General features: G+C 41.4%; 1 protein-coding gene across 5 annotated transcripts in view; it reads right to left on the reverse strand.

The window, feature by feature from the left end:
- Positions 1 to 17581, reverse strand: part of anapc1 (anaphase promoting complex subunit 1) — a 51301-nt gene that overhangs the window by 15090 nt on the left and 18630 nt on the right. For 3 of the 5 annotated variants that reach the window (XR_013965234.1, XM_080781584.1, XM_080781585.1), the window contains exons 24-44: positions 16314 to 16392; positions 15536 to 15572; positions 15310 to 15383; positions 14785 to 14969; positions 14370 to 14456; positions 14149 to 14288; positions 13887 to 14005; positions 13641 to 13771; positions 13292 to 13432; positions 11638 to 11790; positions 9952 to 10033; positions 9224 to 9315; positions 8151 to 8285; positions 7859 to 7941; positions 7244 to 7322; positions 6926 to 7000; positions 6604 to 6665; positions 5584 to 5728; positions 4901 to 5094; positions 786 to 872; positions 341 to 458 (exon numbers count right to left, since the gene is read on the reverse strand). Coding sequence is in view for 4 of the 5 variants with exons in the window: in XM_080781584.1 (XP_080637710.1) it covers positions 341 to 458; positions 786 to 872; positions 4901 to 5094; positions 5584 to 5728; positions 6604 to 6665; positions 6926 to 7000; positions 7244 to 7322; positions 7859 to 7941; positions 8151 to 8285; positions 9224 to 9315; positions 9952 to 10033; positions 11638 to 11790; positions 13292 to 13432; positions 13641 to 13771; positions 13887 to 14005; positions 14149 to 14288; positions 14370 to 14456; positions 14785 to 14969; positions 15310 to 15383; positions 15536 to 15572; positions 16314 to 16392 (2298 nt within the window). In the remaining variant the exon portion in view is untranslated. The remainder of the gene's footprint in view (positions 1 to 340; positions 459 to 785; positions 873 to 4900; positions 5095 to 5583; positions 5729 to 6603; positions 6666 to 6925; positions 7001 to 7243; positions 7323 to 7858; positions 7942 to 8150; positions 8286 to 9223; positions 9316 to 9951; positions 10034 to 11637; positions 11791 to 13291; positions 13433 to 13640; positions 13772 to 13886; positions 14006 to 14148; positions 14289 to 14369; positions 14457 to 14784; positions 14970 to 15309; positions 15384 to 15535; positions 15573 to 16313; positions 16393 to 17581) is intronic. The other 2 variants (XM_080781587.1, XM_080781586.1) reach the window with 2 other exon arrangements.

Raw genomic sequence — 17581 nt, forward strand, 5'->3', positions numbered from 1 at the left:
CAAACTTGGCTATTTACGCACCACACTGTAATATGAGCACATACGTGTAAAGGCCCAGGCAGAGCATGAAAAGCCAACATCTTAACCACTAAGCCAAAGGGATATCCCTATGACTCTGGGGAGATATTAGACCTTTAGGCTGAGGTTGTGAGGTTGTGTTGCTACATACGTGCCTTAACCACTCTGCTTTCATCGCCCCCACATCTCCAATGTCTTACTACAACTAACTACTGCACCTACACTACAGTAACAGACCTCTAATATAAAATAAATCTGGCCTGCAACTATAAACAATTGGTTTTAAACTGTATTCCACCCGTATACGTGGATTATACATTACCTTATAGGTGACATCTAAGAGGGCGTAGCAGGGTTTGAGGCTATCCACATCCACCGGCACCAGCAGACGAGGCTCAGCAGCCAACACTACCAGATGACGCAGGGCCTGGAGGTGATAGCTGTGGGAACAACAGTGCACTGACATTCACACTTTGACCTAGACCAAAAAATACTATGAAATACTACTACATCATTAGCAGTAATAGTAAAAGGAAGGGCACTGCAGCAGAGCAGAGGCATGTGTGGGAAATTCAATTTGAGGAATTTACAGGTCAGCAAATGTACATGAGTAGTAGTAGTAGTATATAATTGTCCAAGAATTATACTTATATTTTGTGTCTGGATGGATGGGTGTGTGTGTGTGTGTGTGTGTGTGTGTGTGTGTGTGTGTGTGTGTGTGTGTGTGTGTGTGTGTGTGCGCGCGCGCACGTGCCTGCCTGCCTTACCGGTTGTCAGTGCTATGAACAGGAAAGTGGGGGTAGAGGGCACACAGCAGGGCAGCAATGGATGAGTTGGAGGTGCTCAAAGTGTACCTGCCACAAAACATAGTAAAAAAAAGGGAAAAAAAGATAGTCAATACAGGAATGTGCACTGGGGAATGTACCCACAGATACATTAACAGTAGTACACAGAAATGGACAAGCACATGATGTGAATTATAGATGTTCAGGCTGCCCTTGCGGCCTCCACACCTCGATTTTCCACCGCCCGAAAATAGTTTATGGGCATCATAGGAATATAAGAGCAACCTCCACCTAACCACAAAATCACAACACTTATTAGTGCCACATGCACTAATAACATCAAAGAGCACTCGAAAACAGTTCTGAATGAGAAACAAATGCATACAATGAGTGTCCAAGAAATGGACAATAGAAATAACAAAACTGAGCAATCTATACACAAACACTCATACACACAAAGAAGCATTGCTTTAACCCATTAAAGACCTGGGGCCGGTTCTACAGTACAAATGTCTTAATAAATCATCCAAACTTATGTTACTATATCCAGGGGTGGCCTTAAGGACCGGGAGGCCCCTTTCATGACGTCATCATTTTAATAATTAATAATACGAAATAAAAATAAATGAAAAGCATGAACAGCATACACAGCCAAGTAGAAAAATACACAAAAGCAGCTTGATTAAACCATTTTTTACTTTAAGGTATAACTGGAAGGCAGTATAGGCTATACAATGATGCAATCGCAACTCTCAGCGCTGCTAGTGCAGTGGGAAGTGGGAACAATTACAACCAAACAACACAGGTCAATGTGACATGACAGGTCCAGTACCTGCAGTGATTATTAGCTGCTGCCAACTAGGTAAGTGGACGTACAGGATGAGGCTGAATAATTGACAAAGCTGATTGGAAGGCTGTGATGCAATGCAATATTACTTAAGTTCTACTACTACCTTACTACTACTACTACTACTATTTTTATTTTTACAAAAAAAAAATTAAACGATTGAAACATATATAAGGCCTATATGATATATCAGTAGTGCTCAAACCTTTTCATGACAAGGACCCCCAAAATTCTATGTATTTGGTCACAGACCGCCATCTCAAAATATGTTCTTCCAGAGACAAATGCAAAGGTTTGAGTTAAATATATATATAATAACTGTATACGCTGTGAACACTGTTTTATAAACAACTGCAAAATAGCAGATCAACAAGCTCACACGTCACAATGCACTTGAAAATCTATTTTTTGTAGGCCTATGTATGTGTAAAATAATATATTTTTAGCTAAAATCTAAAATGACACTTCCCCGGTTTTAATGGGTTAAACAATAGCTTACTCCGTTTTAAAAGCACACAGTAAAATCCTGAGTGTTCATTTAACTCTTGAGGGTGTGCATCGACCGCTTAGGGTCCATTTGGTTGCATTTTCCATAATAATTACAGTGCAGGTGTACAAGCCAGCTCACAAAAGACCCACTTAAACATAACAGTTGGCTCTAAAGTGTCTACTTCAACTAACAGCCATTATGGTTGCTGGGTCATAATTTATGACTCATAAATTAAAGGTTTTTATGGAGAGGGAAGGGTCACTTCACTTGTGGGGTCAACTGTGTTCTCTTAAAATTAATTCTCTAGAAATTATGAACAATGGAGATAATAACCAGGTTTTTTATGGTAATTAGGATATTATTACGTTATTTTGTTGTTTTTTATATTCAGTATTTTTTATCTTGTTTTATATTTATGTTAGCACAGTCTGCAGAGCATGCCACTCCAACATTCCCTGCTTGTACTTGAATGAGTACAGTGAGTGAGTGTGCGCTCGGACCTTCATCAGGCATCCAGATACACAAATGGATTTTACTGTTAAATTACGTACATGAAGAAACCGACAACTCATACCACAGCCTTCTTTCAAAGTATTATCATTTTGTTTATAATTCCATGCTGTCCAAATTCAAATGAATTACTAGTACACAAACCAAATTACATATTTCACATTAAGTTAGTCTATACTCTATACATTGATACATCCTTCTTTATTTCTGTACTTCTGTGTAACAGTTCAGACTTCTGCTAAAAAAGCACCTTGAATCGGAACAGAAACTCTCCAACCAAGTGGAAAGAGAATGATACAGCGATGACAGGGACAGCAAGACGGAAAAGGAAGACATAGAAAAGTCAAGCAAAACCAGAGTGACGTAAATCAGGTAGACGTTACTTTTTTCGTCTTTTTTTTTACCGGATGTTGAAAAACCTCCAGAGATAAAGATAGAATGTGAAAAATGCACGAGCTAGACCGAGAGTTCAAATTGAAAAGGGTTCAAAACCAGAGCATGTGACCTATAAAACGGAAATGAAAGAAGTAAAGAACCAAAGAAAGAGGAGCCTGCTCTGTAACCACAACAGAACAAACCCCTCTCTAAATAACCTCACAATACAGCCAAATTGCCTGCCTTTACATTTGACATTACAAATAAGTCCTCACCAGAGAAAAATGGGTTGAGGTGGGGAAAGATTAGGAACACACCATTGTCCATTCATTGTCTTTCATAAAAATCCAGTGGCCAAATTCAGTGTTTATATAAACCTGGTATGTGTGTTTGGGTTTGGGTTCAGAATATTGACTTGTCTCTCAGGTAGGCTACGTGTCAGAACTATTGAAATTGCTGCAGCTCTCTGGCAAGTGAATCTGAATGATTTACCCATGCAAACTGGGAACCCATTGGCAAAAAAAGGAAAAACAGTGCCCTCTGCTGTATTTTCCTTTGAATTCTGGGGTAACAGGATGTTGGCCCGTTTGGCCCATTTGGCCCCTCCTCTTCCGGGTTGCTTGTGTCTTTGTTTACATTCCTGACAACCACTCTACACATTGTAACAGGAGCTGCCGACAGATTCTGCTGCGGAGCTCTGAATCTGTCTTGAGAGATTAGGACCTGTGAGGACCAGTTCTGCTTTATTTGTAAAATGTAATCTTCATTTTAAAATTAGACATATGCATTGAAATTATGGTCAAAAATTCATATTCCCTGTTCCTGCATATTGAATGACACATTTGTGGTTATTATCAACGGGGATGGTACGGCGACGGAAAATGCACTCGCTGTCCCTGTCATCATGAAAGTCTGTTTCAGACAAGGTCAAATTATCCTCAGATACGTTCTGGAAAGGTTCGAACTTGTTGGACTTGTGTTTGTGCACACCTCTACTGTTTTCTTTCATACAGTAGATACAATATAAAACAATGCATTTTCGTGCATGCCCCCCATGTGAAAAAAAGAAAGAAAAAAAAAGCCTATTGCAAATCCCCTCGCAAATGTGTAATTCATGAGCATGCATGAGCATCAGCATGCCTGTGTGTATGTAATTGTCTCTTTCTTTTCTGCTTCCATCAAAGGGTGACAGTCAGAAATCACAATGCCATGTTCCGGGCCACAATTAGCTGTGTGTGTGTGTGTGTGTGTGTGTGTGTGAGAGCCTGAGTGGGGGGGGGGGGGGGGGGGGGTTATGTGCATCATAATGTAAATTGCACCTCCCTCCTTCCTGGGTTAATTGCTCAAGTCAGTATGTGAGTGGGTATGACCTCAATCATACCCATCTATGTTTGAGGTCCTGTGCATCACATTCATTTACTGTGTCATCAGCTCATTTTCATGTTAACCCCTCTGCCCCTCCTAGAAAAGAGTATGACCTATATTTAAGTAGGCGTACGTACGTAGGTACTTCATATACACAGTGCACACAACCCATGCCTAAAAACCACTCATTAACTCATCTCCTCCCTTTCATCTAGACATCTACATCCTCCCATGACTTAAGTGGGTTAATAGGTGAACTCAATTAAGGGGTCCATGCTTTCACCTGGAGTGTGTGTGCATGCGTCACATGCGTGTGCTTGCTTTATGTCCTGTTTTGTATATTATGCTTGTAGACTACACCTGTGAGTATCACTGTGGTTGTTTTTCACTTCACTCATATGCATTGTGGAACCAAAGCCTATGGAGACCATTATAGTGTGTGTGTGTGTGTGTGTGTGTGTGTGTGTGTGTGTGTGTGTGTGTGTGTGTGTCTGTCGTTGCTTGTCTCACCTCCCTCCCCCCAGGAACAGGAGGCCCAGGGCCATGTGATGAGCCATGTGGAAGCCATAGTTCATCTCCCCGCTGGTCCGTTTGTGAAGGAAGCGACAGAGCTGCAGAACCTTGAGGTTCCCTGAACCCGACATCACCATGGACAGGGACAACAGCACCATGGACAGACACGTCTGCAGGTTGTAATGACCAGTCTGAGAGAGAGAGAGAGAGAGAGAGACACGTTTAACAAATTAAATCAAACTTTATTCATACAGTAGAGAACATTTCATGCATTAAAATGCAATACAATGAATGCACACTTACATATGAAGTGAGAAGGCCATCATAAAATAATGAAGCAACTAGACAAAGAGACAAGAGAGGGTGCAAGGACCCGCAGGAACCTTGTGATAAAGCAGCCGACCAATCAGTACGAGCTAAAGTGTCACGTGTGCTGAACTGTCATCATTACGGTGACAGTTAGTTCCTTCCAAAGCCTAGCATTTGTCTCCTTTGGAAGGACAAAAACTTGACCATTAAATATTGCTGCTATAGTATGGATGATGAGGTAGTATTAAGGGCACAGGAGTTCATCTATGTTCAACAGCCAATTTGTGGAAAGCCAGCGAGAGAAAGACAGACAAACTAAAGTAAACGGCTGCTAAACAAACATACAGATGCAGGTCATAAAGGCTACTGACCACAGTGGCAGGGGCAGAGGTCAGACACTTCATAAAGCTTCTGGCGAACTTGTAGAGGCATTCGAAGGCATCCGAGTTGGCAGAACCAGCAAAGCGGAAGCCCACCGCCATACAGGCACCGGCGATGATGTAGTCATGGGCTTGGCTGATGACAGGAACAGGATTAAGTGTCAGTCAGATAGCATTTGTCTCCATTTGCGGAGCCTTCTTTTGGTTATGTTTAAACATGTGGAAAATAGAACACTGAAAATAGAAGCATTGAAAACATGGTAAAGCTTAGTACCAAGTACCAACATGGGAAAGGAGAGCCACACAGCTGTACAGCTGACTGATTAAACATTAAACCCTTACCGTGATATTTCAATGACATTCAAATTGAAATGAACTACTGTAATAAAAAGCAGTGACTAGCAACTATCAAGGCATCCGAAGCACTTGTTAAAAATCCTTTATTGAAGCAGAGAGACACCAACATGTTTCTTGATCGCTTTAAAACAGAATACCGGTACTCTGAGATCTGGCTGCACTTGCACTCTTTGAAATTCTGAAATGTTTATTATCTTGTAACGTAGAAAGCTGGCTCACAATTGACCTTCCTGGTGAATAAATAAAGGTGAAAGTCAGGTATGAACCCATACCCTGGGTTGGACATTTTGACAAACAAAGCTTTATATTAGTCTATATTTAATCAACCTCAAAGAGCACTTGATTTATTGATTGATTGATCTAGTCAAGAGTACATAAAACTATTATTTTACCTAGTGCAGAACTTTCCTTTTGTTTTTTTACATTAACTTTTAAATGGCTGTTTTATTTACAGCTTTGATTAAGCTTAAAAGCTTAAAAAAGTAAAACATATACACTTTTTGGGGAAAATTTAAGATATTTCCTTGCTCTCCAAAACTGAACCAATTTACAGTATTATCAGAACAGTATTATCAGAGTATTTGATACTATGGTTGTTCTCCGATATGTAAATGATGGATTAAATAAATTCCAGCCTTTGTCTTCAGTACTCACGCTAGTGTCTCCATGTTGAGATCCTCTGAAACCACGGTGTTGCCAATGTTCTCTAAGATGATCTAGACAGAAAAGAGGTCAACAAAACGGAATGATTATTAAAACTTCAGTAGACGGACACATGATTTATAAGGAGGATACAGTGGCTGTCCTGTGGAATGAAGTAGATACTGTATGTATATGTGAATATTTTATACATACCTAAACACAGATATTGTGTGTGTTTGTGTGTGTGTGTGTGTGTGTGTGTGTGTGTGTGTGTGTGTGTGTGTGTGTGTGTGTGTGTGTGTGTGTGTGTGTGTGTGTGTGTGTGCATTATTACCAGCGGAACATTACTGCTGACCCACTCGGCATTTGGCAGGATCTCATCCCACATAATGATACACCTAGCTAGAGTCTAAAGAGAGAGAGAGAGAGAACAGAGAGTGAGATAACACAAAAAGCAGGCAAGAGAAATATGGATGAAAAAGAGTGAAGTGAATGTGAGAGAGAGAAGGAAGAAAGAGAAAAATGCTAGATGATTAGAAAAAGGTAGAGGAGTAGACATGATGAATGACATTTTTTTCACACACACACACACACACACACACACACACACACACACACACACACACACACGAGCGCACACACACGTACACACCCTCAGTAGCAGAAACTCAGGTTTGATGAAGTCCAGCAGGAACATGGTGTCTGGCGCTTTTAGCCAATCAGCAATCGACCTGGAAAACAGAATAAAGGAAGTGACAAGGAGGTGTTAATAAAACAGATAATGGGTTGCCCAATAGGAAGGCAGACTCTGATGGATATGGAGGGATGCACATCAGAGCAAAGCTCTGTGATTTGGTGCTTGGAGATGAACATACGCAACATAGCGAGGTTACAGTGTGCTGTGCTCTGTTCGGATGCTCGGTAAGATGGATCTTTGTCTTGCTCTGTGCATTACAGCTCAGGTTAATGTCACCTGTGCATAACACGGTCACACACACAAAAAAGGTCTGTGTAGTGATGTACTTTGTACTATACTGATGTATGTCATCGCAACACATGAACAGTAACAACACGATGTCATCATCTCTCAGGGTTGAATTAACTAGCGTTATTGCACTTAGTACCGTAGTCATTTTATACATCTTGTTCCATTGAGATTCTGTATTTCAATTTAGTGTCTTTTTGAGTCATCATTTTTTGTCTTCACAATCCCATATCTCCATATTTTGACAAATGTCATCAATATGCAGTCTTGTTGTGTCCTCACCTATTGTTGGTCTTCAGGTAGATCATAGCGAAGGCCAATGTGGCTCCAGGACAAGTGACGTCAACATTGATGGTGTCACCTTCCTGGACGAGGTAGAATAACACAATATCACAGAAAAACGTAATTATTGATTGATTGTTGGTGGTATATTGTGTGAGTGGGGACTTCCTTCTGGTTGGCCGTATGATGGGTTACCAATAGTGAGAACTACAATTGGTTGTGTTTGTATACAGTATTCTGTTCATTCTATAGTGGTAGTTGGGATTTTCCTTGTATACGCTCTTAGGTGTACCTTGATCTGGTAGCTTGGGGACTTGTGTTTCTCACGGTTGGCCCCGGCTTGTGTCCTGCGGTGGCCCCCAACCATGTACTGATAAAGCTGCTCAGGAACATTCAGGTCTGTCATACCTATCAGGTTACTGCCATGCTGCAGCAAGGGAAGGAGGAATGGAGAGCAGAGAGAAGGCATGAAGAGAAGGGAGTAGGGTGACAAGCATATGATGCATGATATTGATGATTAGGGGAGGAGTAGAGAAATGTGGGAGAGGAACACAGAACAATCAGTTCGGCGGAGGTAGGGAAGGGGGGTGGGGTGTAGGCAGTGTGAGAATATCTCCTCTTCCTCTCTCTCAGTGGGCCAATACAGAAAGGACCTTTACTTGTATTATGACAGCTCGACGTCATTCCTTTCTCCTGGAAACAAAGAGTCTGTCATTCCCTACTGATTCGTGTCACTGGGCCTTTCTTCCATGTGTACATTTAAGCCATTTATATGCCTTCGAGGAATGAAATGTGTCATCGTGCTGATGTGCACTTACTGTACTAACTGACCTCGGTCTAGAGAGAGAAGCACTAGGGACTCCTGAGACTTTTTGGTCGTGAGTCGATAAAAAGGATTTTATTTTGCTGAGCTGTCATAGTTGGAAGAAAGCTCCTTTTACAACAGCGTTCATTTGTTTGTCAAATTTAAGGGCAGTCTAGGAGCACACCCAATGTGGTTTGCATGTCAGTGGGCCGAGGGAGGTGGTGATATTATTTGTTGTTTGTGGGGAGCCAAAGAGTAAGATTTATGTTATATTGTTGTTGAGCAGGAGAACATTAACTGACATCCAGGTTTTTATGGCGGTGACAGTGAGGCAATCTAATAGGGGGTCCAGTGAGTGCGTATCATCCGGTTTTAGTAAAACATTCCTTAAGATATTGGACTTTCAGACCCGAGTTCGAATCCCGGGCGTTACATTTAGGACTTTATGTACGGATTGTATTTTTAATGGTTTTGCTTTTGTTATGTGGAATCTCTGATTAATTCCATTCATCGTGTGTGTGTGTGTGTGTGTGTGTGTGTGTGTGTGTTGTGAGACTTACCCCCAGACAAACCATGCCCAGGGCCAATCCAGCAGCCAACGAGTAGGACTCTCTATCTGTAGAGAACTCCATCTCTGGACCTGGGAGCCGGCCTAGAAAACACACAATACCAACTTCACTGAGTACATTTACCCACACACTAGGTTACTGTCAATAAATAGGTTTACGGTGTGTAAAATGACATGACAAAAATAAAAAAACATTAATCTGGTTTCTTCTAATAACTGGAATCATGAAGATATGTATAGTTAGGTTACAAAAAGATGATACTCTCTAAGACGGATTTTAGATTTGTTGGACTTATAACCGTCACTCTTAAAATGTAGGCTTTCCAATAGTTTTTCCAGATGCTTGAAAAGCAGCCTGGACTACATTCGACAGCACTTGTAAAGACGTGACCTTAGTGGAAACTTTTTCATGATTGGCTACCTCTAAGCCAATGGGAGACTTAACCATAAAACCCATAGTCTGAACGCCACAACGTGAAGCCCTATTGGCTGCTGCTGTTGTAAGGGGTTAACACCAGTGACGAGTGATGTCGGACCCTATTTATAAATCCATGCGTTGGACGGACAGCAACAGAAGCTAATGTTATGAGCTAACTGGAGCTAGAGGAAAGACATAACAAAACACAGTGAGTGAACCAACAAAAGAACGTCGGAAACAAACCGGGAGGTTGTGACAGAGAAACATACGTCATTTGGGAGGGGGGGGGGGAATAAATGTACCGATTTCAGCAAGCAGGACTTCAGCATTGTGTCTGTGTCCTGTTCCCTGGTACACCAATCCAATGCCTACCACCGCTGCTACCTGTACAGAAGGAGAGAGGAGAATCAGACACATGAACACCCCAACACACACCTTACTGTATGTACTGTATGTCAGAGGTTCTTAAAGTCGTGTCCACTCAGGGGACCCCCAGGGGTACTTGAGGGGGGTTTACTTTACACAGGGTCCCCAGCTAAATCAAGTAATATAACATTGACATTTGTTTGCCCACTTTAACCCAACTGTATATACCGGGAGATATACAATGGCTATTTGAAAATAGCAACAACACAACATGTTGGCGATGGAATGGGTGCAGGCTTTAGTTCCGACATACTATTGATCCGAAACCTCAATCCTAACCTAACTAACCCTAACCGCAAGCACGGGAGCAGCGCATGTCGGACCATCGCTTTTTCGCATCGCATCGCATGTCCCCCCGTGTCGGAAAAGCGTGCGCACCCCGATGGAATATCATTGAAATATACAACCCAAATATTGCATGGTGGTTCTGGGCACAAAATATTTTCAGATGGGGGTCTGTGGCCAAATGCATATTAATTCGTCTTTGACATGAACAAGTTTGAGAACCACTATATCGTTGCTGTCGGAAGGAAACCTCATAACTTAGTTTTTGGCATAAATCAGTGCTATTGAACACCCTTTACATCTGTGTGTTGTTTCGAAAATATTGAACCAATGGAAAGTAGTAAAAAGTGTTTTGGACAAAACCTCTTAACTCTGCTAAAGCAACTAACTCCACCACCTATCATGTAAGTAATTGACAATATATAAAGTTACAACACCAAGTTTGAGTTTTAAAAATATAAGGTTTTCTTTTTCCTGAAATATGTATATTTTTCATGTCCTGAAAAATGTTCATTTTGGAGTTATTAGGTTTCTTCCCGACAGCAGAGATATGTTATATTAAATGACAGATCGTACCCACATCCGTATTCCGTAATGTACGTTATGACATATCAAACACACACACACACACACACACACACACACACACCTGTCCTGTACATTGTTATGACAGATCAAATATATATATATATATATACGTTCTATAACAGTTCTATAAAGCATTGTACAAAAACTCAAAAGTCAAAACTCAAAGTACTCAAAATGTATGTATAATTTTATTAAATAAAAATTATTTATGTATAACGTTATGTTATATTGGTATTGAATTGTCTATATAATTAAAACAGACAATTTTTGATATGTATAATATGGATGTATGTGTGTAAGTATATGGGATAGTAAATGGGTGTACATAACATATGTATATGTTTATATGTATACCCCTTACTTTTGAAGAGCAGCTTAACTGGCACAGAATCCAGCGAGTAATTTCAGTTATAGAGGGGTGGGAGTTTATACGTTTTTACTTCTTCTCACTCCTTTTCGGATATGCTTAGATTTCTTTATTTTTTTCTTTTTCCTTTTATTTCTTCTTGCTATATTTTATAATACGGTATTTATTTTAATAGTTTTTCCTTGTGATGTGAAATGCAAGTAATTGTTTCTGTTTTATTGGCATATTCGAAATAAACATGACAAACAGAGTTCAAACACCTGTACATTGTTAAGACAGATCAAACATACATACGTTCTATAACAGTCTATATAACACACACCTGTACATTGTGAGGAACGTCTAGCTCAGTGGAAGTGGGCGGGAGCAGAGCGGGGATGTGGATGCTGAGCAGACGGGTGATTGACATGTCCATAGTTCCCAGTTTGGCTGAAGACACACCCAGTAACAGACCAATACTGGTCATCTCATGACCCTGGCAGAGAGTGTGAGGGAGAGACACAGTTAACCAAATCTGACCTCAGATCAGATTCTAAAAATGTCTTCTACATCCTGACAGTTTCCTATGTCAGTCGTTTCCTATGTCAGTCGTTTTCTATGTCAGTTCGTTTAAAAAATAGCAGACCTACAAGCTCGTAGCGAGCTTGTAGATCTGCTATTTTTCAATAGCTAAAGCATAACATAATGCTAACACCAAAAGGGGTTCCCGCCCCAAAATGGGTTAACAGATATAGAGAGGGCCTGACAGATGAAGATGGCAGAATGTAGACATCATCACACAGATGATGAATCTAAACGTTATTAGGCCAGTTCACTTGTTCTTATTTCACATACAGCAGGTGTTAAAGCAATGCAGCCTTGAGTTGTACTGAGCTGTGCATGATGGAAGTCCAAATTATGGATGGGAGCAAGCAAGTTGCCTTCTTCATACCCTGAAGAAGGCAACTTGCTTGCTGAAACGTTGGTTTATTAAAAAGTTTCTAGCATCGTGACGATGAGCTGTGCGGCCTCTTTTCTTACAGTATGTCAGAATACTAGGAGGTTGACACTGTTGTGGTACACACCTCTGATTCTGGGATGCTGGCATGACATGAAAAAGCAGACACAGGGTCAGCTTTTATTGGTTCTGTGTAAAAACATAAACTACCGGTATACACAAAGCCGGCATTAATCATGGCTCTTCTTTATGTCTCTAACTACACGTACCAAAAATGGCCACAGAGACACACTGACTTGAATGCTAGTGTCCACAGGGGTCTAATGAGAGATGCAGCCCCTGGTGTTCTCCCACAGAGAACACATTGCCACACCAATTGGTGAGAGAATGTCATGTTTACATTGTAATATAAATCATTACCACAGTTATGCGATGCATACCACAGGGTTGAGCGCATTGTCATGATTTAAAATGTTATTATTATTATTGTTATTATTTTGCTGGTGAAAATTGTGTTTCTTCCCATCAAAGTAATATGCTGAAATTCCAGTATACCCACTGTAATCAAACAGATACTCTAATCTACAATCGGATCAAAGGATTTCCATCAACCCTGTCTTAAATCATGGGTTTATATTCAAACTACAATTTTGGTTTGGTCAAGATGGCAAAAGCAGCAACTCGCTGACAGAGGTTAGTGAGATGTATCGTTAAAATGCAGTACTGATATGATCATTAGTTATTCCAGTGGTCTATCGATCCATTGGAAATAAATGTTTTATACACTTTACAGTGCACTTTTGAGACTGCAGGGGAAGACCAACAGAAACATTCCTCAGGGGGAGAGGTGTGCATAAGCACACTGCTCTGAAAAGGTGGGTTGCAGGCAGCTGACTCTTCAATTGAGACCGTGGACTGAGTCCAGTAAAAGAAACAGGAGAGGTCTGCCTTATTATACCCCATGCATCCTGTATAGGCTGAGGCTCTAGCATGCCCACTGAACTGGGTCAATGACAAAGTGAACAGCTGTGTCGTCTACCTTGGTGAGATAGTCATGTATATTGAGCGTGGCCAGCTTGGTGAGGTGTCCATTGAGGCCCAGAGCCATAAGGAAGCCTGCGTACTCATTGGCCAACTCAGGACTCTTTGGCTTGTTGTAGGCTATCCATGCTGAGTCCACCTTAAATACAAACAAAAGGGATACTATTTAGTCCAAAGGCCGGCGACTTTTTAATTGGATATGGATACACCGCTTTGGAATTAAATTAAATTAATATAAACATTAAATTAATATAAACATCTTCAGCTTCAAATTACTTTAGATAACACACAAACAAACAATACACAGATACCCAGAAATCAAAATACATACAAACAGACACACATACCTGTGAGGCAGGGGCTATCTTTAGTCCAGCTGCCACTCCATTATGGAAGCTGGACCAGCTGGTCATATTGGGAGGAACGTCAATGTTCCCACTGTTCAGGTCCACCATGGTGTTCCTGGGTTGAGCACGACCTGGACAGGATCAAAACAGACCAATTCCATCCATCTATCAATCAAACAAACTAAATCTGTCAAGAGTTTCCACAAAATAAATCATGCTTCCATGATAGGGAAAGAATATTGTTACCTGTCAGATTGAGTTTGGGTACTGGCAGGGGCTCGGTTGGTACAGGGTGATAGGAGAAGAGAGTGAACAGACCTCGACCCACTGGGAGCGACATGGTCCTCTGACACAACTGGAGGAGTCTGAGGGCAAGGGGCGGAGGAAGAATGGCGTTTGACAAAGAGAAGGAGAGCCATGAGTGAGGGAAATTGAGGGACACAAAGGTGAAAGAAAGAACAAAATTAATGAAAATTTGAAAATGCATGTACCACACCACTTAACTCACTTGTTCTCTTTCTCCTCTATGAACTCATGGTCTGACACCTCTGGTAGCTGGACCACACTAACCCTCACAGGCCTGGAGCTCTGCAGTAGCCTTCGAACCTCATGGACCCTCAGGTCCTGACTCCAGATCAGACCTGTCACCTAGGTGAGGATGGATGGTTAAAGGCAGGATGTCTTTCTTTAGACAGGTGCTTATGCAGATTGAGCTGGACCGTCTCTCACCTCCTGGATGATGTCAGACATCCCGTCCTCCTCCTCATCGGCCTCTGTGGTAGTGGGAGGTTCCAGAGTCAGACCCGAACCTACAGACTGGACACACACGCAGACACACAGTGAAGAGACGCACATGGAAAGCTAGGTTCATATTTGTCGCTGTCGGGGATGTTACATCCAGACGTGTGTTTTCAACGAGTGTTTAACATGGAATTAATATGGAATTTGTACAGTAGTTGTACAGAATGGGCTTCGGCAGGAGGGGCGTGTGTCTGATCAAATATTTAAATATTGAGCAAAGCAAAGCAAGCAAATAAACTGTAGTGGGGTGCACAGTCTACACACAAAAGCCTGAGTAACATTAAAAAGACCCCAGAAATGTGTTAAAGTTAAATTCCACTATAACCCTTCTTAGAGCGTATACCCTTACTGCCTTCTTTTTGGACACGGCCATCTTGTGAGCTTGCTTGGTCAGGTCCTGTCGCCCAATCAACAGACAGACCTCCTCTGACCAATCTGAACACGGCTGCTCCCGACAATGGTAGATGGCCTCTCTGATTGGCAGCGCCACACCAAATGGGACAGACTCCAAATCTTTCAGGGTGAAGCCTGGACCAATGAGAGGAAGAGGAAAAAGGAGACAATGAAGCTGTCCTGCAAAGCTCTAGTCTTTTTGACTGATACTACTGCTAGTTTTATATTCTATGGATGCATAGATAGCATTTACCAGCTGTCCCAACAAGGTTAAGCAGTCCCTGATTAGATGGGTAGAAGAAAACCAATCTCAGGCCAGCAGTATGGACCAAATAGGGGCACTGCAGGCCTGAGATTGGAGGTCAGCAGGAAGCCATGGCCCATGCTGGTCTGTGATGGAAACCCCATCAGAGTCCATCTCACTCAGTTAATATGGCCTGCTACTTTTTATTTCATAAACATTTGCTTGTCTTACCTGCTGAGGTAAGCCAGACAACAAGTTTCTCAGCCAGACTCTCATTGGACGACTCAGACTTCATACTGCTTTGCCTGGAAATAAACACACAGAGCATTAGTGAATGCAGCTGAATAGGAAAAAAATGGAAACTTACAAGGACTTTCACTTTAGCCTTAGCTTTCTGGGGTTCACTTAATACCATTAGATAGAATTCTGTTATACTGAATTATAAGACCTGGTTTACCTTCTAAAGGTTGATTCAAAGACACACGACTTTTGACCTGAGAGAGGAGGTGGAAGAAGGGAAGAAGATTTATGGAAAGCAGCATGTTTTAAGGAGAGAAGACAGAAACAGAGTGTAGAATGACTGAGAGACAAGTAGAGAGATTAAAATGCTGATGAAGGCAAGAGTAGTCGAAACACGTCCGTTTGTCAAGACTGCTGCTGCAATAAATTAAAGAATTCGAAGAACATTCAACCCGTGAGTGAGGACTGTTTCTATAGACTGTTCACTTTGAGTCCTCTTAATCTATTGACAGTAGAGCACGCTCGGCTCGTCCTTCTGTCCCCTAGTTACTAGTATTTGGATATATTTGAACTTTATTTGGAGGATAAGCCCCTTGAGATGCATCATCTCGTTTTCGAGGGGGTCCTCGATATGAGTACTTGCTTGTCTTCTGTCCAAAAGCTACAGTACACTGGTTGTTTTTAGATGCAGGATGAAGGATCAAAAGGAGAGAGGTAAAACGACAGGGCAGAGTGCCACACGTTCAATTGTATTTCGCTTTGCTTGTTTGAGAGCTGATGGAAGTAGAGCATGACTGTGTTAATCGGGCACAAGATATCATCTCGCCCCTGAAATTAAATTGTTTGTAGAATCTATATGGTATTGTACCGTTACAATGCTTGCGATTTACACCCCTAATATAAAACATGCATATGGATGGACACACACACACACACACACACACACACACACACTGAATAAGGTCAAATGATGTATACCAAAATTATACACTCACCTGCAGTAAGCTTGGATAGGTACTTTGAGATGTCAGATGAGATGGCATTCTCATCGCCAACAATATAGAGAGCATAACTCTGATGGAAAAGATCAAGACGAAAACAAGGGAAAGAGAAGAGTGTGAGAGACAGACAGACAGATAACAGAGGGGAATGACACAGGGAGAAATATGAGGGAGAGAGAGCAGGAGGACAGGAGAACAGACCAACAAAAAAGTCAGCATCGTCTGCACATTTTCAACCAAGGTTCATGTTTTAGGTTGTCATTAGAGAAAGTAAAAGATGAGTATTTTTTTCTTCTTCTTTCATTTGCTGCTTTCTTTCGTTTTAGCAATTTTAGCTATTTTTTACAGGGGGGCGGGGGCATTCGAACATGGGACTAAATCTAAATTCAGGATTTACTGTATGTGCTTCTTTTCACCTGACAGAATTTCCATAAAAAAACAAAACAAAAACAACAACAACACAGCACGGAAAACACACGTCAGTGGGCAATGTGTGTGTGTCTCACTCGGATCGCACTGCGTCACAAACATGTGGCATTAGACGAGCTTCTAGTCATTTACACAGAGAGGGACATAGACATATTTTGCACACTGCATGACCATCTGTTTTTGTGTTTGTCTGTATAGTGTATACAGTATATGCATGCATTTATAGTTTTACTTCATTAAGGTCTTGTATTTTGGCGAATCAATATTCCACAAATCCACACCTTGGCTAGCATATAAAGTTTTGAATTATATTATGTTTTTTTCTCCGCTGGTCTGACTTCTGTCTGTCTGTCTCTCAGCAAGTCTCTCCACCAGCCTGTCTGTCTCTATGTGTCTGTCTATCCGTCTGTCTGTCTGTGTGCTACTCTGGTTGTGATGGATAATCATTGCGAATAAATGTTTGGACTCAATTTGGTGTTCCCTGTGCGGTTAAATGAAGGTTGGATGAAGATGTACGAGGACATTCAGCACTACACTACACACTCCCACGTGTGCAAATAGAGCACATACTCCCTGGAGAGCAGATCTACGCCAGGCTGGGATGTTTACCTACTACCTAGGGCTATGGCAGTCACCTCACTCTCATTTACTTAATTACAGAAAATTGCCTTTTATGTTCACCAACAGAAAACAAAGGGAAACCTACTCAGTAAATGAATTACTGTCCATTAATTACTGTCCATAATTTGTCCATTTGTACATTGTCTGTGTAGGTGTGCGTAGAGTCACGTAGCCACATTGCACCATACAGGTACAGATCTAATGTATTACAT

Source organism: Protomyctophum bolini (assembly GCF_963924005.1).
Source record: "Protomyctophum bolini genome assembly, chromosome: 14".
NCBI classification, from domain to species: domain Eukaryota; kingdom Metazoa; phylum Chordata; class Actinopteri; order Myctophiformes; family Myctophidae; genus Protomyctophum; species Protomyctophum bolini.